The following is a 24592-nucleotide window of genomic DNA, read 5'->3' on the forward strand; positions in this document are numbered from 1 at the left end:
GACCCTGGTCTCCAATGCTTCGGACCTGCGCTGGGGTGCCCACCTGGGCGAGCTGAGTGCCCAGGGCCCCTGGCTGTGGGACAGTTTGGCCCTCCGTATCAATGTTGGGAAGCTTAGAGTGGTTTGCCTGGCCGGTAAGACTTTCTTCACATTTCTTCAGCACTTGAAGGGCAAGGTGGTGCAGGTCCTGATGGACAATGCTGCCGCAATGTATTACATCAACAGGCAGGGTGGTGCCAGGTCTTCGGATCTTTGTCAAGAAGCTCTCTGCCTTTGAGATTTTTGTGTGAGGCATGCCATTCATCTGGTAGCCGTGCATCCGCCTGGAACCAAGAACGTCCTGGTGGATCACCTCAACAGGACTTTCTTATCTCATCGCGAGTGGTCGCTCCATCTGGAGGTGGTCAGCATAATCTTGTAGGGGACTCCTCAGGTGGACCTGTTTGTATCTAAGTAGAACAGAAAATGCCATGTGTTCTGTTCGATCCAGGGAATGGACAGGGGCTCCATGTCAGACGCCTTTCTCATTCCATGGTCGGGGGCACTGATGTATGCCTTTCCGCCAGTGCTGTTGATTCACAGGGTCCTTGTGAAGATCAGACAAGGCAGTGCAAGAATTATCATCATAGTCCCCATGTGGCCTCGCCAGCACTGGTTCGGCATATTGGTGAGCCTTTTGGTAACTGCCCTACTGCAGTTGCCCCTCTGGCCGGATCTGCTGTCCCAGAACCATGACAACCTTTTGCATCCAAACCTGGCGGAACTGCACTTGATGGGATGGCTACTGCATGGCTAAGTGCAGACTAACAGGCATGCTGGGCCTGTGTTCAGCAGGTCTTGCTGGGTAGCAGAAAACCCTCCACCAGAGTGACTTACCTGGCCAAATGGAAAAGATTCATATGCTAGGCCTCGGAACAGTATATTTGGGCTGAGCAGGCCCCACTGCAGGTGACTGGATTATCTGCTGCACTTCAAACTCCAAGGTCCACCTGGCTGCTAACTCAACTTTCCATCCTCCATTCCAAGGCAGGTCGATCTTTGCTCATGACATGGCATGGTTTTTGAAAGGTCTGGAGCATCTCTACCTGCATATCTGGGATCCCATCCTCCCCAGGGAGCTGAATCTCATGCTATCTAGGCTCGGGGGTCTCCCTTTGAGCCTTCGGCTTCCTGCTCTCTCCTGCTTCTCTCCTGGAAGGTCATTCCTGGTTGTGATAACATCAGTCCGCAGGGTGTCCGAGATCAGGGTGCTTACTTTGGAGTTGCTTTATATGGTCTTTTACAAGGATAATGTCAAGCTGCGATTGCACCCAATATTTCTGCCCAAGGTCATTTCTCAGTTTCATACTGGCCAAGCTATATATTTACCCATCTTCTTTCCAAAGCCTCATGTTTCAAATGAGGAGCGCAGACTACATATGCTGGACATCAGAAGGGTGCTGGACTTCTACATAGATAAAACAAAGCTGTTCTATAAGTCAACACAGTTGTTCGTTGTGGTGGCAGACAGAGTGAAAGGTCGCCCAGTGTCTGCTCAGAGGATTTTGTTCTGGTTCACGGCCTGCATCTGCTACTGCTATGAGCTGACGAAAGTGCCTCCACCAACAATCGTGACGGCACACTTGACTAGGGCATAAGCGTCATCAGAGGCCTTCTTGGCACAGGTACCAATCCAGGAGATCTTAGAGCTGCTACCTGATAGTCTGTCAACACGTTTCATCTCATTATGCGCTTACCCAGCAAGCTCAAGACGATGCTAGCTTTGACAGAGCAGTGCTGCAAGCTGTAATACCGTGAACACTGAGCCCCCCACCATTGATACTGCTTGTGTGTCACTAGAATGGAATCGACATGAGCAAACACTCAAAGAAGAAAAAAGGTTTACCCACCTTGTTTTATAACTATTGTTCTTCGAGATGTGTTGCTCATGTCCATTCCATTACCTGTCCTCCTGCCCCTCTGTCGGCGTTATCAGCAATAATGAATTGAAAGACAGTAGGGCTGGTGGTGCCTGATATACTGACGCTTGAGCCTGGCACTCCAGGGTGTGCCACAGCTGGTCCTATGGATACCACCAAGGCAAAAATCTCCGAAGACCACACACATGAGTGCAAACACACACCTAGAATGGAATGGACATGAGCAACACACTCTAAGAACACAGTTACGAAAAAGATGGATAACCGTTTTTTCTCTCTTCCAAGGATGAGGGATTAAAAGTGTCATTTTCAGACTCTTGTCTCTGGCCATGCTCCCTAGGAAACTCGCATTCTCACACCTACCTGAATCATATAATTGACTTGATTAAGAAACAAGGCTGAAAAATTGGTGATATCTGTATGGGGCAGGTATCTCTGAGGGAGGCTTGACTGTATTGTGGTAGCGCTGTGTGTGCCTGTATGTTTGCTAGAACTCTGTGAATGGCCATTTCTGGGCTCTGGATTAGGAGTGGCACAGTACGCTTAGTTTGCTCATGTTTGTTGTGTGTTCCGTAGCTAACAGGAGGGAAGCTAGTCTTCAGTGCTGTTGCCTCACCTGTCCCTACCCGACACAGGATAGATGAAAGTAAAAAATTACATAACATATCCATAAACAGAATCTTTATTCCAGTCAAGGGTGGAATAGATTTAAATTTTAAATCAAGGCATCATTTGTTTTTTTTACAAGTCTTTTATTTGTTTGCTGCCTTACTTGTGGTGAGAGCACAGCTAGATTTATTGCTCTGTCACCCTTTAACTCTTTAATGCTTCAACTGTTGTTGTCATCCCCCAGAGCTTCTCTTGATGCTGAGTGCCTGAAGGCACTACTGTTATGAATCATACTGCATGCTTTGACACTTATGAAGTCTCAGCTGAGCTTTTTTCTAATGCAGTGTAATGTTTTTGCAAACCACAAATATCTATAAAACCTTGTATCCCATTTTCCTTGGGGACAGGGACCATCTTTTTGTTCTGCGTTTGTATAGCATCTAATGTAACAGTGTCCTGCACCAGGACAAGGACTCCTACGTGCTATAATAAAGCCAATATTAAGTAACACTTTCAAAGAATGTTGAGAGAACAAGCTCTCCTGGGCATCCCTGGCTAAGACTAATGAATATGTTCCTCTGGTTTCCACTCAAAATAGGAATAAAGTGAAACCATAAAGGTCAAACGACCCAATATTTGCCCTAAACTGAAAGTGTTTAAAGTATTTAAATGTTACCATTGTTTTGGAAAAATGTATTCTTGATAAAAATCCAGCGTCTATAAGGAAAACAAAAAACAGTCCGTGATAGTTACTTGATGACCTATATCATTCATTTTGTACCATTTTTCTGCCATGCGTCTGTTGGGTGCAGGCAGTATACTGATACTTCAATGAGCAAGATTGCTTCTGAAAGAATGAGCTTATGCCCATTTTTTTTTCCTTTCTGATGTATGAAGAGACTTGAAAGATGTTAATTCTTCTTCGAGTGATTGCTCACATCCATTCCAGTTAGGTGTGCGCGCCGCGCGTGCACGTTCATCGGAAACTTTTTACCCTAGCAACTCCAGTGGGCCGGCAGGTCGCCCCCTGGAGTGGCGCCGCCATGGCGCCCAATATATATCCCTGCCGGCCCGCCCGCTCCTCAGTTCCTTCTTACCGCCGTGTCGGTCGTTGGAACTGTGGAGCGCGGCATAGCTGTCCTCCACGTCCCTAGCTCTCCTCGTTATCTCTCGATTATCTCTAGTACTATTATAGTTGTTAATTAGATTGTTAAGTGTAGATAATAGTAGTTAAGTTAAGTAAGTTGTAAATAGTTCTTCGCCGGGGGCTTAGCCCTACCCGGCACCGGGCTCATGCCTGGTTCGCCGGGCTTCAAGCAGTGTGCGGCCTGCAAGAAGCCTATGCCCACCAGCGACCCCCACGACGCGTGCCTGAAGTGCCTGGGGGAATCGCACAGATCGGACAAGTGCCGCATCTGCAAGGCTTTTAAGCCAAGAACAAAGAAGGAGAGGGATCAAAGACTCCGAACTCTCCTTATGGAGGCGGCACTTGACCCGGCGACTTCGCAGGCCGTGATCTCGGCGCCGGCACCGGATCGCGCCGGCACCGAAAAGACTCCCCGGCACCGACCTTCTCCGGCACCGGGGACAGAGCCGAGGCTGTCGAAGTCTGCTACTCCGGCCAGGCAGACCCGACTGGAGCGCCCGGCCTCAATATCGGCCGCGGCGCCGCCGGCACCGTCGAGTCCGGTGCCGCCAAGCTCCCCCATAAGATCTGGGGTTGAGATAGTGGTCCCATCCACACCGGAGACCTTCGCCTCGGCTCGGGACCTCATAGCTCTGACTGAGTCCACTCAGCTGCCTCCCCCGGTACCTCCGGTGCGGGTCGTGTCCAGAGGCAAGCCCATGATGTCGGCACCGTCTCGGGACTCACGCTCACGATCCAGGTCCCGACGCCACGGTCACTCCAGATCCCGCCGCCGCTCGCAGTCCCGGCACCGCTCCCCTCGGCGGTACCGGTCGCACTCGCGGCGCCGGTCGACATCAAGACGATCGCGGTCGGACTCCAGCCGCCGATACCGGCACCGCGACTCCAGGAGCCAGTCCCGGCGTTACTCGCCGCACCGGTCGACCTCCCGGCACCAAGCTGGTGGCAGGTCCCGGTCCCGGTCGACCTCCCGGCACCAAGCTGGTGGCAGGTCCCGATCCCGGCACCGAAGCGGCGCCCGGTACCGGTCCAGATCCCGGCACCGATATGACTCCCGGCACCGGTCCCCGGCACTGAGACGTTCGTCCGTGCCGACCCGCGCAGACCCTTACCATCCAGGGTCAGCCCCACCATGGCCCTCTAGACAGCCGTCCGTATCTTCCCAAACGGACAGTGGGTATGCGCTGGGCACCGACCGGCAGGCGGCGCTGTTTAGCGATCCGCCACAACAAGGCCAAGGCCCGCAGCAATGGGGATTCTGGACACCCTGGGCATACCATCAGGCCCAGGGCCCCCAACAGCTCCCTGCTAGGCCGGCGACGGCGGAGCGCAGAGCACCAGAAGCCTCATTATCTCGCCCCCCTCCCTCCCCGGATGGGGAGGAAGGGTCCAAGCAACAAGACTCCGCTTTGGCTCCTGAGGCAGAAGCGAGGGCCGAAGGAGACCCGCCGTTAGACACTCTCTTGCCGGGGGTCTCCTCATCCTCATCCCCGGATGAAGCGGTGGCTGGTACCTCCTCCAACAGCCCCCCTCCGCTGGATCTCAGGGCGCACCAAGACCTCCTCAGGCGAGTAGCTCAAAATCTGAGTCTACAAGCCGAGGAGGTCTCGGAAATAGAGGATCCAATCGTCACCATCCTCTCAGCAGATGCTCCCACCAGGGTCGCCCTACCCTTCATAAGAACCATCCAGGCCAACGCCAACACCATCTGGCAGTCTCCGGCCTCCATCCCTCCTACTGCGAAGGGCGTTGAGAGGAAGTACATGGCCCCTTCCAAAGGCTATGAGTACCTCCATGTGCACCCGACACCGTGTTCCCTGGTGGTTCAATCGGTGAACGATAAAGAGCGTCATGGGCAGGAGGCTCCAGCCCCCAAATCCAGAGAGGCCAGGCGAATGGACCTCCTCGGCCGTAAGGTGTACTCGGCTGGGGCGCTGCAGCTCAGGGTCTCCAACCAGCAAGCCCTGCTGAGCAGATACGCCTTCAACTCCTGGGTGGCAGCAGACAAATTCAAGGAGCTGCTGCCACAAGACGCTCGCCAAGAGTTTGCAGCCATCTTGGATGAAGGCAAGAAGGTTGCACGCACGTCCTTGCAAGCCTCCTTGGACGCTGCAGACTCGGCTGCCCGTACCCTCGCGTCGGGAGTAACAATGCGTCGCATCTCCTGGCTGCAGGTTTCTGGCCTTCCGCCGGAGCTCCAGCATACCATACAGGACCTCCCTTTCGAAGGCCAGGGCCTGTTCTCTGAAAAGACAGACCCCAGGCTCAAGAGCCTGAAAGATAACCGAGTCATTATGCGGTCCCTCGGGATGCACACACCGGGGACGCAACGCAGACCCTTCCGGCCGCAGCAACAACAGCAGCGCAGGCCGTATTCCCAATTCCGCCAGCGGCAGGACCTTAACAGGCGCCGCGGCAGGAATGGAAGGCGCAGGCATTCGGGGAACCAAGGGGGGCAGAATCAAGGCTCCTCTAAGCCCCCGCCTGGACCTAAGCCTTCATTTTGAAGGTGCGCCCGAGGGCGCAGTAACAGTTTCCCCCATGGATCCTTCCCCCCCGTTTTCCAACCGCCTTTCGTTTTTCCTCCCGGCGTGGTCCCAAATAACATCGGACCGCTGGGTCTTAAGCACGGTGCAGACGGGATACCGCCTGCAGTTTGTTTCATTTCCTCCTTCCCGCCCCCCTTCCTCGTCCCTCTTCAGGGACCCCTCTCACGAGCAATTCCTTCGACAGGAGGTGCAGACGCTCCTCAGCAAAGGAGCTATAGAGGCAGTTCCGGAAAACGAGAAAGGCAAGGGGTTTTATTCCCGCTACTTTCTGATCCCCAAGGCCAAGGGGGGCCTCAGGCCTATCCTCGACCTGCGAGAGCTCAACAAATACCTGGTGAAGTTGAAGTTCCGCATGGTATCCCTGGGGACCATTATCCCATCCCTGGATCCGGGAGACTGGTACGCCGCCCTCGACATGCAGGACGCGTATTTTCACATTGCCATTTGGCCACACCACAGACGTTTCCTCCGCTTCGTGGTGGGCCCCCTTCATTATCAATTTGCAGTCCTTCCATTTGGCCTGTCCACGGCCCCGAGGGTGTTTACAAAATGCATGGCAGTTGTTATAGCGCATCTTCGGCGCAATCGTATCCACGTGTTTCCTTATCTGGACGATTGGTTGATTCGGGGCACGTCGGAACAACAAGTCTGCAGCCATGTCCGCGTGATCACCGGCATGTTCGCCACTCTGGGCCTCTTGATAAACACGGACAAGTCCACCCTGATTCCCACACAGAGGGTGGAATTCATCGGGGCCGTCCTGGACGCCACTGTGGGCTGGGCCTTGCTGCCATTGCAGCGGTTCCAGGCCTTGTCGGCGATCGTTCAACGACTGCGGACAGCCCCCTTGACGTCAGTGCGGACATGTCTAACCCTGTTAGGCCACATGGCGGCTTGCACCTTTGTGACCGGTTACGCTCGGCTCCGCATGAGGCCCCTCCAGTTGTGGCTCATCAGTCATTACAGGCCATCAAGACAGCCGCTAGACATGTTAATCACAATCCCCCAGAGGGTGTTAGATTCTCTCGGCTGGTGGCTAGACCAGTCCGTGTTATGTGCGGGTCTCCCTTTCCACCCACCTCAGCCCTCGGTGTTCCTAACAACGGATGCCTCGGATCTAGGCTGGGGGGCCCACCTAGGGACCCTGAGGACGCAGGGCCTGTGGTCCCAGGAGGAGGTGGGGTTACACATCAACATGCGGGAGTTGAGAGCGGTCCGCCTTGCTTGTCAAATGTTCTGTCATCAGCTTCAGGGTCGCTGTGTCGCGGTGTTCACCGACAACACGACGACCATGTATTATATCAACAAGCAAGGAGGCACCAGATCCTCCTCCCTGTGCCACGAGGCAATGCGACTCTGGGACTTTTGTGTAGCCCACTCCATTCACCTCATGGCTTCCTTCCTCCCCGGAGTACGGAACACGCTGGCGGATCGATTGAGCAGATCCTTCCTGTCGCACGAGTGGTCCCTTCGCCCGGACGTCGCCCTCTCCATCTTCCGGAGGTGGGGTTATCCCCGGGTGGACCTCTTCACGTCCAAGGGGAACAGGAAGTGCCAAGCGTTCTGCTCTTTTCAGGGCAGGGAGCCCGGGTCGATAGCGGATGCCTTCCTTATTCAGTGGTCGACCCACCTGTACTATGCGTTTCCCCCGTTCCCTCTGGTCCACAGGGTCCTTCTGAAGGTGCGCAGGGACAGGGCTCACGTGATCATGGTAGCCCCGGCATGGCCCAGACAGCACTGGTACCCCATGCTGCTGGACCTGACCATAGCCGACCCAGTTCCCCTGCCCCTTCATCCGGACCTGATTACCCAGGAGCACGGGACCCTCTGTCACCCGGACCTGCAGTCGCTGCACCTAGCAGCGTGGCTCCTGCGTGGCTGACTGGCTCCGAGCTGCGCTGCTCCACGCTGGTGAGGGAGGTGCTCTTGGGCAGCAGGAAGCCGTCCACGAGAGCGACATATTCGGCCAAGTGGAAGCGTTTCTCCTGTTGGTGCGTGGAGAGAAATCTCCGCCCTATGGAAGTTTCGGTGGCCGACATCCTAGACTACGTTTGGTCCCTCAAACAGCAAGGTCTGGCCATATCGTCGTTGCTAGTCCACCTGGCAGCTATCTCCACCTTTCACCCGGGTGCGGATGGTCGCTCTGTTTTTTCTCACCTAACGGTGTCTAGATTCCTTAAGGGGCTGGAACGTTTATACCCTAACGTCCGTCCCCCTGCTCCAACCTGGGATCTTAACCTGGTGTTGTCCCGGCTCATGGGACCCCCCTTTGAGCCGTTAGCTACTTGCTCCCTGCTTTACCTATCTTGGAAGACTGCCTTTCTGGTAGCTATCACCTCAGCTAGACGGGTGTCGGAACTCCGGGCTCTTGTGGTAGACCCCCCATATACGGTCTTCCACAAAGATAAGGTGCAGCTGAGACCACACCCTGCCTTTCTCCCCAAGGTGGTCTCAGCCTTCCACGTCAACCAAGAGATATTCCTCCCGGTTTTTTTCCCGAAACCTCACTCCTCAGGCAGGGAGCAGCAGCTCCACTCGCTTGATGTCCGTAGGGCTCTCGCGTTCTACGTGGAGAGGACCAAGCCCTTCCGCAAATCCCCCCAGCTTTTCGTGGCGGTAGCGGACCGCATGAAAGGGCTTCCTATCTCCTCCCAGAGGTTATCCTCTTGGGTAACGTCCTGCATCAGGACCTGTTATGACTTGGCCCATGTCCCTACGGGCCGTGTGACTGCGCATTCTACCAGGGCGCAGGCGTCGTCGCTGGCTTTCCTCACCCGTGTGCCCATCCAGGAAATCTGTCGGGCAGCGACCTGGTCATCGGTCCACACCTTTGCTTCCCACTACGCCCTGGTCCAGCAGTCAAGAGAGGATGCGGCCTTCGGAACTGCAGTGCTCCATGCCGCGACTTCTCACTCCGACCCCACCGCCTAGGTATGGCTTGGGATTCACCTAACTGGAATGGATGTGAGCAATCACTCGAAGAAGAAAAGACGGTTACTCACCTTTGTAACTGTTGTTCTTCGAGATGTGTTGCTCACATCCATTCCACACCCGCCCTCCTTCCCCACTGTCGGAGTCGCTGGCAAGAAGGAACTGAGGAGCGGGCGGGCCGGCAGGGATATATATTGGGCGCCATGGCGGCGCCACTCCAGGGGGCGACCTGCCGGCCCACTGGAGTTGCTAGGGTAAAAAGTTTCCGACGAACGTGCACGCGCGGCGCGCACACCTAACTGGAATGGATGTGAGCAACACATCTCGAAGAACAACAGTTACAAAGGTGAGTAACCGTCTTTTTTCTTAGTGTTGTGGTTTGTTTTTTTTTTTGTTTAAAGAAACAGCAATATGAAGTCTGGCTTTCGCTGGTTTTGTTGGAGGTATAGCACATTTGTTTTGAGCTCTTCCTACCTTAATTGAAGGGTTGAAATTATTTTTTCATAATTTATCTTAATTCTGTAGTCATCAGTCTTCCAGCCTGGAGAGGAGCTACATTTTTAATGTTTGGAGAGAAAAGAAAAGCAAGTCTCACCTGCACACATTTTTAAAAAAACAACAACCTATTTTTAGAATTGAGAGACCTGTCAGCCTTTTGTTCTCAGAAGGAAGGACACAAGCATGTTTGATTTCTCCATGTTCTTGAATCCAAGCATGGAACAGTATAAGGGGATTATAAGGACAGCATGGTGGAAACCTGCAGGTTAAAACAAGACTGGTGAATCAAAGACCTACTAGTAATCACACATCTATAAACAAGCTTTTTCATGTAGTGAATTAGTATCGCTGTTTAGTAAGAAGACATTAGCCACACTCTCAGAGGTTTCTCTTTATCTAAACACCATTCTGTTAGGTGTCTACTCTGTTGCTAAGTAGTTTAAGAATGGAGGGGGAGAGGGAGAGGTTCCACAGATATTTTTCCCATAGGCCATCGAACTATAACGAATACGAAGACTTTGCCGAAACACTTAAGGGAAGCGTGTTAGGACACGCTATGAAATGTCAAAAGGATAACTTTTGAAACTTTAACAAATACGTAAAATGTTTCTTTAAGCTGTATTTTTCTAGACAACGTTTAAAGCACGTGATGGTGGGGGGGAAAGAGGAGATGGCTTTTATGAAGGAGGGACATAGCTGTGGAAAACAATTTACATTGTAGATAAACTCTGTAGGTCTGTCATAAGTCGTAGTTCTTTGTTTTTTCCCCATCAGCCTGTTAACAAAAGGCGGAGGAGTTGATAGGTCAGAGGTAAAGAAAACTTGGTTAATGAGGGTGGGTGGGGGGTGAGGACCCTCTGGAAAGTTTAACACTGTATAGCCACCATAAAGCTGAAACTGAAATTAAATGTTTACTGTTACAGGAATTATCCGATGTCAGATAATTGAAGGGCAATTAGAAGATGCAGATCAGCAGTTGGAATTCCTTAATGAAATTCAGCAATCAATTGGGAAATCTGGGGTAAAAGACGACTGCACTGAAGTGTTTTGATTCTAATCTGAAGTTGTGGCCTGGTTGAGATTACTACAGTTGAACATCTTTATTTTTCTGGAGCAGAGTACTCTTAATGGTGGATGCTTAACTCAGAAATTTCCTTTTTCTGTCTTTTGGTCAAGCAAAGTTAGTGTTGGCCTGCTGGATGGGGACTATTTGTTTACTCAGATTTTTTTCTGAGTTTGGATTGAATGGGGGAAAAGGGGCCTCTTTTTTTTTAATGATGGTGTTAACATTGATAAATTTAACTTACTTATGTGCCTAGAATGGCTTATAATTGCACCATATAAATTGCAAAAGAAATGCATTGTATGGCAAATCTTTATGTACACCTTACAGTGGTCATTCTTAAAGTTTTCAATTGCATTATATAATTGTTACAATATTCCTAAATTTAGCTTTTGCTGAGATCGTTGCATCTAGTTATTGCCTACAAAAATGGTGAAGTTTTGAGTGGTGCTAGATAAATAATAAAAAGTAACAAAACTAGTATAGTTGGAGTTAAAAAAAGATTGATTGATTTATTTATTTATTTATTTATTTATTTGCAGGAACTGTCTTTCTTGCGTGCAGTTTTAGCTATGAAGAAACATCAAAGACAAGAAGAAGTTATTCACTTGTTGAATGATGTTCTGGATACTCACTTTTCATCATTGCATGGCTTACCTCTTGGCATACAGTACTTTGAAAAACTAAACCCTGATTTCATGCTGGAAATTGTTAGAGAATATCTTAATTTTTGCCCCACACAGGTTAGTAGTATTAGACCTCGTCCTCTGAAAACTAGAATTTATCCAAGGACTCCATATTTAATATCATTTAATAGTTACAAGTAGAAGGGATTTTTTTTAGAAGAATCACCAAAAGTATATTTACTTTTGACATGAAGCAAAAATTTGTTTTAAATATTTGGCAGTTTTGTACTGGAATAACTGCTAATTTACATCTCATTTTCTTCATACAAAATGCAGCAGTTATATTTGAGGAGGGGTTAAATGTAAATGCAAGGTGCTATGCATATACAGGAAGGTGCTATATATATGGTTATTTGATCTATTGTTTGATATGGAGAATATAACAGAGTAGAACTTACTTAAATAACTTAATGTGAAGGCTAGATGTTGATCACGTGGTCATTCCTGACCTCTCTCACATATGTAGTTTGTCTGCTCAGGATATTTTCCAACATACATGCATTCATTTCTCTTCTACGTATGTGCAGGTATAAATGTATATAATGGTATTTTAACTCTTCAACCTCAAACAAAAATATAAATTATCTGGACTGTAGGTTATTTTTTTATGGTTGAAGATGGCATCCTGTCATATGTTGGTCTTGACAACAGGAATATTTGACACTTATAACTATTTTCAGGATACCAAGGAAGGGGTCTTCAAGCTATTAAGTTAAGATATTGCACCAAGAAAGAGTAAAAAAAAGAATAACTGAAAATAACTCTTTAAGTATGTTTCAGAAGAAAGATCTTAAGTAATTGTTGGGCATTAGCTCAGATATTATACAGACTTCAAGCATATGTTGACAGTTTGCTATATGACAGTCCTATAATTATTTGCTAGGTGTTCTAGTTTCTCAAGAACAGACTGTAAGTTCCATGGTAGTGTGAATGCCTTACAACCGTTGTGGCAAAAATTGCAGTGAAATAACAGTGTTTAAAGTCCAAAAAGATGCAAACAATTGTAGCCTCTTACAAGGCTATACAGTAAAGAAAATAGCACCCATAAGAAATGTAAATCTGTTTTTATGTAGCATCTCATCTGAAAAAAATAATTTTGAATTTTTTTCTTCTTAGAAAGGTGCACATTTTATTGAGCTGGGGAATTGGAAAATGGAAAAGATGACAAAGCAATTGCCACGATATGAACTGTACTTGAAATTGAAGGTTTTTTAATTAGTTATTTCTGAGACTTCAGCTGGTAGGGACTGTCGTCCAGAAAGATAATTCCATTGGTAATTCCAATGACATTGGCACTCTGAGCTCTCTTAGAAAATTAAAAGGAGGATGGAAACTAATGGTCAGACATCTTTTCTTTTAGAAGAACCAATAGGAAGGGAAAATGGCAAAACTGCAAGGAAAGCCATATCTTACCTTTCACAGAGAGGAGTTTGTGACGTTAGTGAGGAAGAGGAAATATAGCCTGCATAACCGAACTGGGTAGATGTTGGGACCGTCCATTTTGATTACAGGGAATCCCTCTTCTACTGCATCAAATATCCTGAGGAACTGTTTCAGCCTGTTCCCCTCCTGGGGCTGCACATTACAGCCACCTTTGTGAACTAGGAGGTGTAGAGGAAGTTGAAGCTGTGAAGGGAAATTAAGGCTGTTTCTAACATTAAATTCCATGTGGATTTTCCTAGTATAATTATGCCAGGTCCACAGAAGATCATGCCGTGGAAAGCTGCAGTTTCCCAACTCCTGCCCTGTGTTCTGCTGAGCCCCAACAACACAGAGGTGCTGTGGTGAAGGGGCGTCCTGGGCCCCCCAGTGAGTGATGGAAGAACAAAGCAGAGCCCCTGTTGACTCAGGCCTCCTACTTAACTTTACCTTCCCCTGATGTACCTGCTTTGATTCCCCTGAAGCCAAATTATTGCTATTTGGGGATCATCTGGCCCCAGTGTGATGGACTGGCTTATGTACAACCAGAGAGAGAAGGCCTGATTATGATTTAATTTGTACAAGTCTTACACTGATCAAGTCCCACAAACTTTAATAACGGTTCTCTGCATTTACACTGGTATGAATGTGAGTAGAATTTGACCTCTTATATTTAAAATACTTTCCACTGTTTCTTCATGGTGACACATTCTTTTCACTTTTTGAACTTCCAGAGTCTTAGGCAGAGCAAAATTATCAGTGCTTTCTTTTTACTAGTTCATGTTCTTAAAATGAATTTTTCAGTTGATCTGTTCTTATTTCTAGCCTGCAAATCCAGGACAACCCCCTTCACCGCTGCTCAAACACTGTACCTCAGTTCTTGAAACTGTGGTAAAAACTGTACCAGGTCTTCTACATGCTGTCTTTTTAATTGCAAAGGTGAAATACTTATCAGGTAATATGTGTGTGTGGCTGCAAAAATACAAATATTTTTGTATTAAATAAATTAAATATTTTTCTTCCATTGTGAAGTACTGTATAACAATACAAATATTATATGATTTCTTATATTCTATTCTTTTTTAACACAGTACTAGAATTATTTCTTTCCTCTGGCTTTATTACCTGATTGTTCCCTTAAAATGCACTCCTGAAAAAATAGAAATGTAGCATTGAAAGACTTCACCTTACAGAAAAATCAAACTGGACTAGAGTGTGGATGGCTCAGGGACTGGGATAATGGAGCAGTTTCTGTCTCTGCTGTGTTTTTTGGTTGGCTCCGACTCACAATGACACTGATCAGAAGTATTTAGTAGCTGCTATCTGAGGTCATTACCAGCCTGTTAAATAAATTATGTATGTCTTAAAAGCAAGCTGTGAGGCCTTTATATGTAAAATATAGAGAGGCTAATGGCTTGTCTACACTTGAAATGCAACAGCACTCCTCCTTCTCAAGAGGCAGTGTCTACACTGGGAGTTAGGTTGGCTTAACTGCATTGGTCAGTGGTATGAATTTTTCAGTGTAGACCAGGCACTTATCTTCAATACTGGCCTTTGATTTTTTTCTCGTTTTTTGCTATTTTGTTTAAATCATTAGGTGATATTGATGCATCCCACAGTATCCTACAGCATTGCCTGGAACAGAATCCTTCTTATCCAGATGCTCACTTACTTATGGCTCAGGTTCATTTGTCCCAAAACAATTTTAAGCTCTGTTCTCAGTCCCTGGAACTTTGTCTGAGCTACAATTTTGAGGTGAGTTTGATCAAAGGAATTAAACTGTTTTATTCAATCAGTTTTGTAAGACTTCTACTATAGCTTGCACAACAAAATGTGTGATTTTAATACTTTTCACTACAAGCTTGGCATCTGAACATGTTTGTCAGATGAATAATTTTAATTGCAAGGCAAATTGGGAGTGTGAAGTCAGGATTCCAAATTTGCCTGTTAAGTTGCCCCAAGGAATCAGAATTTTCTTGTGGAGTATAGAAGAAACAAACAGCTTTTTTCTTTTCTGATCTCTTGCTCTGTACAGAGAACTGGTAGCAGAAATAAGTATTACAGTGTATAAGGACATACTGTATAAACAGGATTTTTAGTTCCAGAGACACATTGCAACAAAGTTGTGAAAGGTTTGCATAAAAGAATATAAGAAGAGTGGTCCAAAGTCATACTGCCTTTCAAGAAACCTGGGAACATTGTTACTGTCAGTATTTCCTTGTTCCTTGATTAGCAAAGCCAGCGCGTTTAGGCAGTGGTGGTTCTGAAATGGCTTTCCCCACTCTCATCTATTGTGGCTGATTCAGGAGTTGGTACTGCGAGGTGCTGAGAACTCTGGTCCATTGAAGTCACTGGAACTACTTAGAGTTAAGTGCTTCGCTGAGCCTGGGCCAGCATGCTCAGCAGTTTGCACGAATGAATACTGAGTGAGTACCCTGATAGGGCTTTGCTGGAAGGTAGATGATGTGAGACAAGGAGTAAAATATTCCTCTGCCCAGCTTCCGTTCTCCAAACATTGGCATAGAGAAGCTGAATGAAAAAAATACCTGCTGATGTGCCTGACATTTTGTATAGAACCACACTTACTCTTTCCATTTGTTCCCCTTAATATCAAAACAGACCTGTTCAAGCAGGTAGAGTGGATGAATGCCACAGTGGGTTTGTGTGTATAAGTAAATTGCCTAATCATGTATATCTTTGAATGTTCCACTCTTTTTTGAAACTATATTGCACCAGCTTACTGAAGCACATGTGGTCTTGTCTATAGTTTAGGAGAGAAGACACTCAGAAAACTCCTGTGACAAGCAGGTTCATTTTAAGTAATGGTCTAGTGCATGTCTTTTCATCTCTAGATCAGGGTTCTTACTCATGAGATTCTTTCCTTTGTATGGTATGTGGGTTTTTAATAAAAAAAAAAAATTGTCTTGCATATTCTTTGAAGACAACTTTACTAATAGAAGTAAAACTACATTTGCTGACACAAATATAACATGGATTAGTAGTAAGGCTGTGTGTCTGTCACGGAGGTCACAGATTCTGTGACTTTGTGTGACCTCCATGACTTCTGCAGTGGCTGGTGTGGCTGGCTCAGGGGCTGCCCACGCTGGGCAGCCCCTGGGGCAGCAGCGGTTTGGGTTTGGGAGGGGCTCAGGGCTGGGACAGGGCGCTGGGGTACAGGGCGGTGCTTACCTCGGGGGAAGGGGGAAAACGGGACTCCCAGGTTCCCATGCTCCCACTAGCATGTCCCGGCAGCTGCTAGGCAGAGGGGCCAGGGGGCTCCACGCACTACCTGCGCCCACAGTCACCTCGCTCCTGCAGCTCCCATTGACTTCGATTCCTGGCCAGTGGGAGCTGTAGAGCTGGAGTTTGTGGAGCCCCCCTGGCTGCCCCTCCCCCTAGGAGCTGCAGGGACATGCCGGGTAGGGAGTCTGCCAGCACCACCAGCCCGGCACCAGCCGGGGTCCTGGACTGTGCGCCGCTTCCCTTTCCCCAGCACCAGCAGGGGGCCTAGGCCATGTGCTGCTGCCCGCCTCCCCCACAGCACCAGTAGGGAACCCGGGTCACCCTCCCCCAGCACCTATGACACCCCTGGATCACACCCCCCAAGCTCCTGCAGCCCCCTGGCCTAAGTTTTAGTTTGGAGTATATAGTAAACTTCATGGGCAGGTCACAGGCCATGAATTTTTGTTTACTGCCTGTGACCTGTCCATGACTTTTTTTTTCCTAAAAATACCTGTGACTAAAATGTAGCCTTAATTATTAGCATTTATTATCCCTTTCTCTAAATACAACTTAGATAATTAACAAATATTAAATTATTCCTCAGGGTGCTTTATTTTTTTTAACAGTAAAGCAAAATATAGAATCTGATAACTTCTTATATTTCAGGTGAGAGAACATCCCTTGTATCACTTAATTAAAGCCCAGACTCAAAAGAAGATGGGAGAAATATCAGAAGCTATTAAGACCTTGCAGATGGCAATGAATTTACCTGGAATGAGAGGAGCTGTGGCTTTCTCAAAAGCAAAAAGAAATGAAATTGATGCAAGTAATCGTGTATCTATCTTTCTGGAATTGGTAGACGCTCATCGTTTGAATGGAGAACAGGTATGACAATGAGCAGTTTAATAAAATGCAGTGTATATTTGAGGTGAAATGCAAACCTTAGTTATTCCATTAACAAAGGCATCTATCCCTGAGCTAGTCCATGAGAAACCCCTACAGTACTTTACAGGAAGTGTTGACTTTAGGAGACTTAACAATTTTGCAGACATAGAAATATCTGAATTTCAAAGTTTTTTGGAGTTTGGTTCTCAGGCTGTTCTGAGACGCATAAAAATTCTTTGCTATTCTCAGCGTGGAGATAGTTTTCATAACGTATGCAGATACACTGCTCTGAGCCTGCAGACTGGATGAAACGCTTGCCCATCCTTTAATTGTGATGAGTTAACTTCAAAGCCCATCTGTGATCACTTGAATGCCATGATCAACAATTGTGCGGTTCATAGTTGTATGAGACTGTCATGGAATCACAGGGTCAGTGCTCTCTTGGCTCTTTATGGTCCCTGGGAGGAACCCCCTTCAGTGTAACAGCCTTGGGAGTCTCACTCTTGGGGGTTAAGCACTAGACTCCACCGCCTCCTGGAACCACACCTCTAAGCCTTCAGCATGCCTGTCTCTCTCCATGAGCTTCCCTCAGTGAGTCCAATAGCTGTGGATCCACTGGGGGGCCTCCGTGCCCAGAGGGAGCAATGCAACCCCAAGACTACAGTGACTCTCAGCCAGCGTAAAAACAGAAGGGTTTATTGTAGGTCCAGCATAGAAGGTTCTCAGGGGCCTTGATCGTAGAAAGTCTCAGCACAGTCCATCTGGGACTGTCCAGCATCCAGGTCTCTTAGTCTCAGCCCAGAAGTGCCACTCCTCCCTGCGGCTGTGTAGCGAGGTTGAGACTCACCGGTGCAGCACCTCTTGCTGTTCATCTGGGAATTGCTCTTTTCCAGCATACGGAGAGCCCTCTGCAGGTCAGTGTCTCACCTGCCACTGGCCCCATGTCCCTCCCGGACCCCAGTGCCCTTCACCTCAGGGTTCTGCCCCAGAAGGACCCCAGGCTCTGGGTCCCCCCTCCTAGGGGAACCCTCAACCCTCTCACCCATCTTGCCTCAGTGGCTACTGCCAGTTGTCCTCTAGCTCCTGCTCACTGGGGCAAACTGCGGTCTGTAAAGGCCACTCATCATTGGCAAGGGCATTGGACCAGCTGCCACTGCCTAACCCTGGGCTGCATCTCTTCAACCCCAGTACCTGCTTTGGCCTTTCCCAAGGCCTGCAGCCTGGGGAGTTGCCAGGCCAGAGCGCCCCAGCTCCTCTTGCTTTTCCCCAGCACTGCTCTATTCCCAGTACCCTGAGCTCCTAGGCAGCCAGATCCTTCTCTCTCCACAGCTAGAGAGAGACTGACTCAGCTCCTGGCTCACAGCCCTTTTATAGGTCCAGCTGTGGCCAGTCAGCTGCTTTTTCTCCTTTTCTCCAGGAGTGGGACAGCTGCCCTACTACAGGCCTACTCTATCTCACCTCCAAGGCTCCTCCTCCATCCTTTTTCTTCTTTCCCAGGCAAACAGACAACCTGATGTCTCCAGCCCTTGGTTCTCCTGCTCACCAAATTCGGCTGGCTCCCAAGCTGGGAGGGCCTGTAGGCCATCAGTTTCTAGGTTGAAGTGTCCAGGCTAGGAGGAGTCACATCTGGTCCTCTTCATCCTTTCCCACCACCTCGTTAAACATGCAGCACATAGGGGAAACTGAGGCATTTACAACTTTGATACCAAACATTAAGAAAATTCCCCACTTTGTCACAGAGATATTTAGGCTAATATATTTACCCAGTGTAGCTGGATCCAGCTCCATCCTGGAATTACGTTTGATTGAAAGTGTATTTCATAGTAGTACATACTGTGGTATATTCTTATGCATTCAACTGTAATGTTTGCTGCTGTCTATCTGCTTCTTATTCACCTTGTCTAGCTTTCAGCTAATCAAGAGTACAATCCCCTTTTCCCTTTTAAAACATTTTAAAGGATATTGCAAGTATGTTGTTTTTGTCCTTGGTGGTCATCCATTTATTTGCAATATAGGCCACCTCAGATGCATTAACTTGAGATCAAGAGAAAAAATAATTGTGTTTTACAGCATGAAGCTGCTAAAGTACTGCAAGATGCCATCAATGAATTTACTGGCACCCCTGAAGAACTTCGAGTTGTGATTGCTAATGCAGACCTGGCTCTTGCACAAGGAGATATTGAACAAGCCTTAACTATGCTCAGAAATATTACATCTGACCAGCCTTACTTTGTACAAGCCAAGGAAAAAATGGCAGACATTTATCTTCAATACAGAAAAGAGAAAAAATTATATGCAAGCTGCTATAGGTAAAAAAACCCAAAAACCTATGGTATATACCATAAACTTTCTGTGTGTGAAATACTGATATTCTGTGCAGCCCTCATTTCCCTCCCCCAAAATAAGTTAAATTATTACATTTATCTTTGTAGTATAATCCATTAAAGTAGCAATGCAAAGCACCATTTACCTAAGAGAACTTTTCAGAATAAAAACCGAATGAATGGTTGATATATTAGCAATAATTTTTTAAAATAGACTCAGGAAGTCTGAAAGGAGAAACGTGCATAGTTCTGAGTATTAAGGAAAGTGTATAGTTCTCAAAATTTAAATCTGCAAAATAAAGCTATTTTAATATTTAAACTCCTGCAGTATTACATAGTAATAACTTTTGCCACATCATACATAGACACCTAGAAAAAGAGAAGATACTAAAAGGGCTTTTGAAAATGAATAGTAATTGATTTGTACTCTGTTTCAGTTTTTGACTAAAAACCCCAGATAGCAAGGAACATTAGCGTATGCATTTATTTTTAAAAAAAAATCTGAGTCTTCCTGAACTCAACAGTTTGATTTCCAGTCTTCTGTGATACTCCATCAGTCACTGTACTGTTACATCATAACTGCCATAAGCAGGTTGTTGGCTTATGGAATGTCAAGTAAATCTCTTTGCTTTTGTTTTTAAACATTGTACAAAGCTGTGAAGATCTAAATTCTGGTATCCTGAGGTTGAGCATATACATTCAGTAAATAATACTGTGGTGCTAAGGGCAAAAGTATACTTATTCTGGGCACTTCAGGCTCTCTCCTCTTCCAACAAAGTCCTCCCCCAACCCCTCTGGCCCCCTGTATGATGCTAAAGAATCATTCCCCATCAAGCAGAAAGTCTTGTCCCTACTTTGCCTGCTGATGCTAACCTGCTGTCTACATATTCAGCTGTAGGCAAGAAGGTCCCCATCTGCAGGTTTCTGGGCTGATGAGAAGGGGAAATGACTCTTGGAAAGAGGACTCACTGGAGGGAGGAATGGCCCCTGTCACAAGTGTGCTTACTTTAATATAAAGCTTTAATTTCAACTAGAATATCCAGATATGTGATTCTCACGATATGAACTTTCAAGGACGCTGAATGGATGCAAGCTATTTTTTTTAAGTGAAAATATTTAATTCAGGATAACCTTCGCAGGTTAGAATCTCTTAGAAAAGTTAAGACTCTCAGTATTAATTTTGATTATTCTTGGAACTAGCCATTCTTCAAGTATGTTAGAGTGAATTCCACTGTAGATGTGCATGCACCCCTGCATGTGAGTTTGGAATCATTTCAGCAGTATTCATCAGGGCTGCACGTGCACCCTGTGTTGCTTTATGCTCCTATAAAAGGGCGTAAAGGGCAGAGCAGCCATGATCCTCCCTCAGTTCCCCCTTAATGTTCCTGATAGTGAGACAGAACCTTAACTGTGTCTTTCCTGCATCTGTATTTTGAATTTTCACTTTATTTTTCCTTATTAAAAATTTCAATTGGATGTGCCAGAAAAAGAGAGTGATATATTGAAGAGGCCCCTGGTACACTCCTCTATATACCAGGGTGAAGTACTTCATGTCAGCCATTGGGCAGGGACCATGTGAATCCTGTCCTTCCCATGATTGTCCGATGCCTTTCATTGATAGACACAGCAGATGTCTCTTCTGCCTTGGGGAAGGGCAGATCTCTGATAAGTGCTCTATCTGCCATTCCACCTCCTCCCGCACCAGAAAATCAAGGGATGCAAGACTTAGGCTATGCTGCTTGGAGCACATCTTATTCCAGAGAGGAGATGTCCTCCAAGCTGGATCTGAGGAGACTATCTTCAGCAAGTGCCCTGGTAACTAGTCACCACAACTTTGGTTCCAGCAGGGAGAAAAAATCTAAAAGAACTCCAAGATCACGAGCACTAGGATCTCTGCCACCAGTCACAGTTTTGGCACCAATGACCTTGACCCAGACCTTGCCAAAAAAACAAACAAACCCTGCACTTCCCACTTTGGATGCTGAGTGACACACCTACATTAAGCACAAGTACAGCTCAGAGCAGACAAAACATCCATTCCACAAGGAGGACTCCAAGCCCTCAAAACTCTCCATGACAGTGGGGATCAGGAGCAAGGCACAAACAGTGAGAAAAGCCTGGGAGACTACTGCACCAGTGCCAACATTGATGACAAGCTCCACCCCCAGTACTGACTCTCTCTGACCCTTAACCTTCTCGGATACCGATATATGCCTTCGAAGAGCCACACTTGCACCCACTTTTTAGCACTTGATCCAATGCTGAAACTGCATCAAACAGTACTGTCATCCCCAGAGATATACTTCTCCTCACCATCTACAGGACACTCCTCCTCTACTACAAGCAAAAAACCGGAATGGTACTCTAAAGATTATTCCAGGAGTGCCTCTAAATGGGCTCTGCCATGGCCAATGCCAATATTAACTACCACCATGGTCATAATAGCCCTATTGGGGGTCCGCCTTCCCACAGGCCCCAGAATGGAATCCCATTTCACATCTTGATAGAGAGGGTGGAGGTTCTGATCACTGTAGGTATAGATAGAGCACTATCAGTGTAAATGTGGGTATGTACACTTCAGCACCATACCATAAGTCTTTCCTGTGCCATCCCCCCACAAAGACAGAGAACACAGCCTTATACCCACAGACCACAGTCAGAATACCTGCTCAGAAAGCAACTCTGCTACTTTTAGGAGGCACCAGTCATCCTCCTCCATTGCACATTCTCTCCTTCCCAGAGGCAACAGGTTTAACGAGGTAGTGTAGAGCCACATCAAAACTATCCCAGAGTGGAACTTCTTCAAAAACCATTTTGTCCCTCTCCATCAGGCATGATGAGAAGCTAAGGCTGGTTGACCAGCTGTCTCGCTGCCTGTCCAGTTCCTTTCCTTTCCCCCTACTTGTCCCCGCTCTCACTTTCTCTCTTCAGAGGCCCTTCTCACAAGAGCCTGTTACCAAAAAAAAGTGTCTGTTTCACCTAGGAGCCACAGTGCAGAGAAAGAGGCTTCTATTCCTGATATTTCGTTACCCTGAAGAAGAAGGGTGATCTCCTGCCTATCTTAGAGCTGAGGAGGCTGAACAGAGAGATATATGCGCCATCTCAGATTCTGATGGTAATGTTTGCCTCCATTGTTTCATCACTTCAGGCTCAGAACTAGTTTCAGCTCTTAACTTATGCGAGTACTTACACATGATCCACAGGAAGTAGCTAAGAATTATGGTGGGGGCTAAACCATACTAGTTCATGGTATTGCCCTTTGGACTCTCTCCACAGCACTAAGAGTCTTTACATAATGCCCTTGCCGTTGTGGCCAGACACTGAAGGGAAAAGGGCATCCACGTCTGCCCATATCAAGATGGCTGCCTGATCAATAGCAGATCACATCAGCGAACTTGGATCTGTTTCAGCTACACCCTTTCTCTGTTTGCTTTCTGCTGAGCAACGAGAAATTGTCACTTACCCAATCATAGACAAATAGAGTTCATCAGAGCCAGAATAAACTCCATGACAGTGAGGGATACTTACCACAGGACTGATTCTTCTCACTTCAGTTGTTATTGAATATAGGGTTATCGCACCCAGCAATGACTGTTTGGATTTGCTTCACATTATTAAGCCATATGTCTGTGCATATATTACATCATTTCCTGGGCTTCACCCGAGTCCCCTACAGCTTTTTCTCAGATCAGCATATTCTCCTGTGAAGCATTTGATGAGCAATACTGTTTTAATTCCATCTCATAATCTTGCAGCATTGACCTGGTGGCTGCATCATGACATTGTCCAAAAAGGGATACCATTCATGGCCCTGTAGCCATCTGATGCATTAGTCACAGATGTGTCTGGGGAGCACAACTGGAACAGGTACAGATACAAGGGACATGGTCACCAGAGGAGCTAAAACTAAACATCTTAGAATTTGAGTGCTCAGATTGGTGTGTGTGTGGCATTCCTCCTGGTCCTGGGACAGTGTGTAGTACAGATGCTGACAGTGTGTGGGTGGTGTGCTAAATTAACCTGCAAGGGAGTGCCCTCTCTGCCTCCCTCTGCAGGAAGGCAATCAAGCTATGTAAATAGTGTCATCTTCAAGGCATACCCTGGATAGCCCTGAACCTTCTGAGAGTTAGCAACGACTTGACAGATTTCCTGAGCAGACAAGCTGATATCATCCATAAGTGGTCACAGTTTAAATTGGTCTCCCAGCCAGTATTCCATCTCTGGGAGAATCATGTGATAGACGTGTTTTACCAACACAGAAACATCAAGTGTCTCAACTTTTGCTCCAGAAGAGGCATATACTGAGTGAATTTTTTTTACAAATTTGTTTTTTGCAGAAAAATGCATTTTTCAGGCCCCCAAACTATTCACCAAATAATTTGCTAGAAATTTCTTTTAGAGATGTGTTATTTCATTTTGTCGTTTTGTTTTGTTTTGTTTTCAGATTCAGCCAATTTACTGCAAAAAAGGTAAACATGCAAAATGGCCAAAAGCAAAACCAAAACAAATCGTATTCACTCTGCTACAGGCAGGTGTGCAGGATCCCTGCTTAACACCTTCCTTCTGCAATGCAATTGGGGCCTTTTTTTACCGATTCCTAGTGATTGTGCTAGGCTAGCCTCATCCTTATAGCTCCCTCCCAGCTGAAGCAGTTTGTCAGATGTATCTGTTACAGATGTTCACACAACCATCAATCAGACTTCCAGATCATGCAGACATGTTTGTCACAAGTATTCCATCTAGACATGAAAATCATTGCAACTGAGAGCCTGGATGGTTGGCTGTCTGAGTGTCGTGGTAAGAGACTGCTCCTTCCACCTTCAGGAAATCGTAGTGTGGAGCAGGAAGCCCCGTGAGAATCAGCTACTTGTCCAAATAGCAATAAATTCTCAATGTGTGTGACCCAGCATGGCCTAGAGCTGGTACCGATCCCAATACCAAAGATTCTGGGCTCTCATTTTAGTTCAGTCAAGTTTCATCTGGCAGCAGTATCCCCAGATCATCCATCAATAGTCAGTCATGGTCTTCTCTCATCTCGTGGTATCCATATTTCGTAAGGGCCTGAGGATTGCTTATCCACTGGGTTACAGAACTCACTCCAACATGGGACTTCAACATCGTCTGTCTGAGACTTATGAAGACCCCCCACTTAAGCCCGTTTTACTATGCTCCATCTATAATCTTATTCTCAGGAAGTCTTTCTGGTGGCCATCACCTGAGCCACAAAGGTGAGCAAGCTTGAGGCATTCATAGTGGAATCCCTGTATACCTTGTTACATAAAGACAAAGTAGAATGAATATCTCATACAAAATTCATCCCCAGGATCATTTCTGAATTGT

General features: G+C 46.9%; 1 protein-coding gene across 3 annotated transcripts in view; it reads left to right on the forward strand.

The window, feature by feature from the left end:
• Positions 1–24592, forward strand: part of TTC21B (tetratricopeptide repeat domain 21B) — a 136161-nt gene that overhangs the window by 32056 nt on the left and 79513 nt on the right. For all 3 annotated transcript variants that reach the window (XR_007768386.1, XM_050916850.1, XM_050916851.1), the window contains 6 exons: positions 10577–10674; positions 11259–11459; positions 13647–13776; positions 14419–14576; positions 16710–16928; positions 18999–19237. Coding sequence is in view for 2 of the 3 variants with exons in the window: in XM_050916850.1 (XP_050772807.1) it covers positions 10577–10674; positions 11259–11459; positions 13647–13776; positions 14419–14576; positions 16710–16928; positions 18999–19237 (1045 nt within the window). In the remaining variant the exon portion in view is untranslated. The remainder of the gene's footprint in view (positions 1–10576; positions 10675–11258; positions 11460–13646; positions 13777–14418; positions 14577–16709; positions 16929–18998; positions 19238–24592) is intronic.

The sequence above is a fragment of the Gopherus flavomarginatus genome, chromosome 10 (assembly GCF_025201925.1).
Source record: "Gopherus flavomarginatus isolate rGopFla2 chromosome 10, rGopFla2.mat.asm, whole genome shotgun sequence".
NCBI lineage: Eukaryota > Metazoa > Chordata > Testudines > Testudinidae > Gopherus > Gopherus flavomarginatus.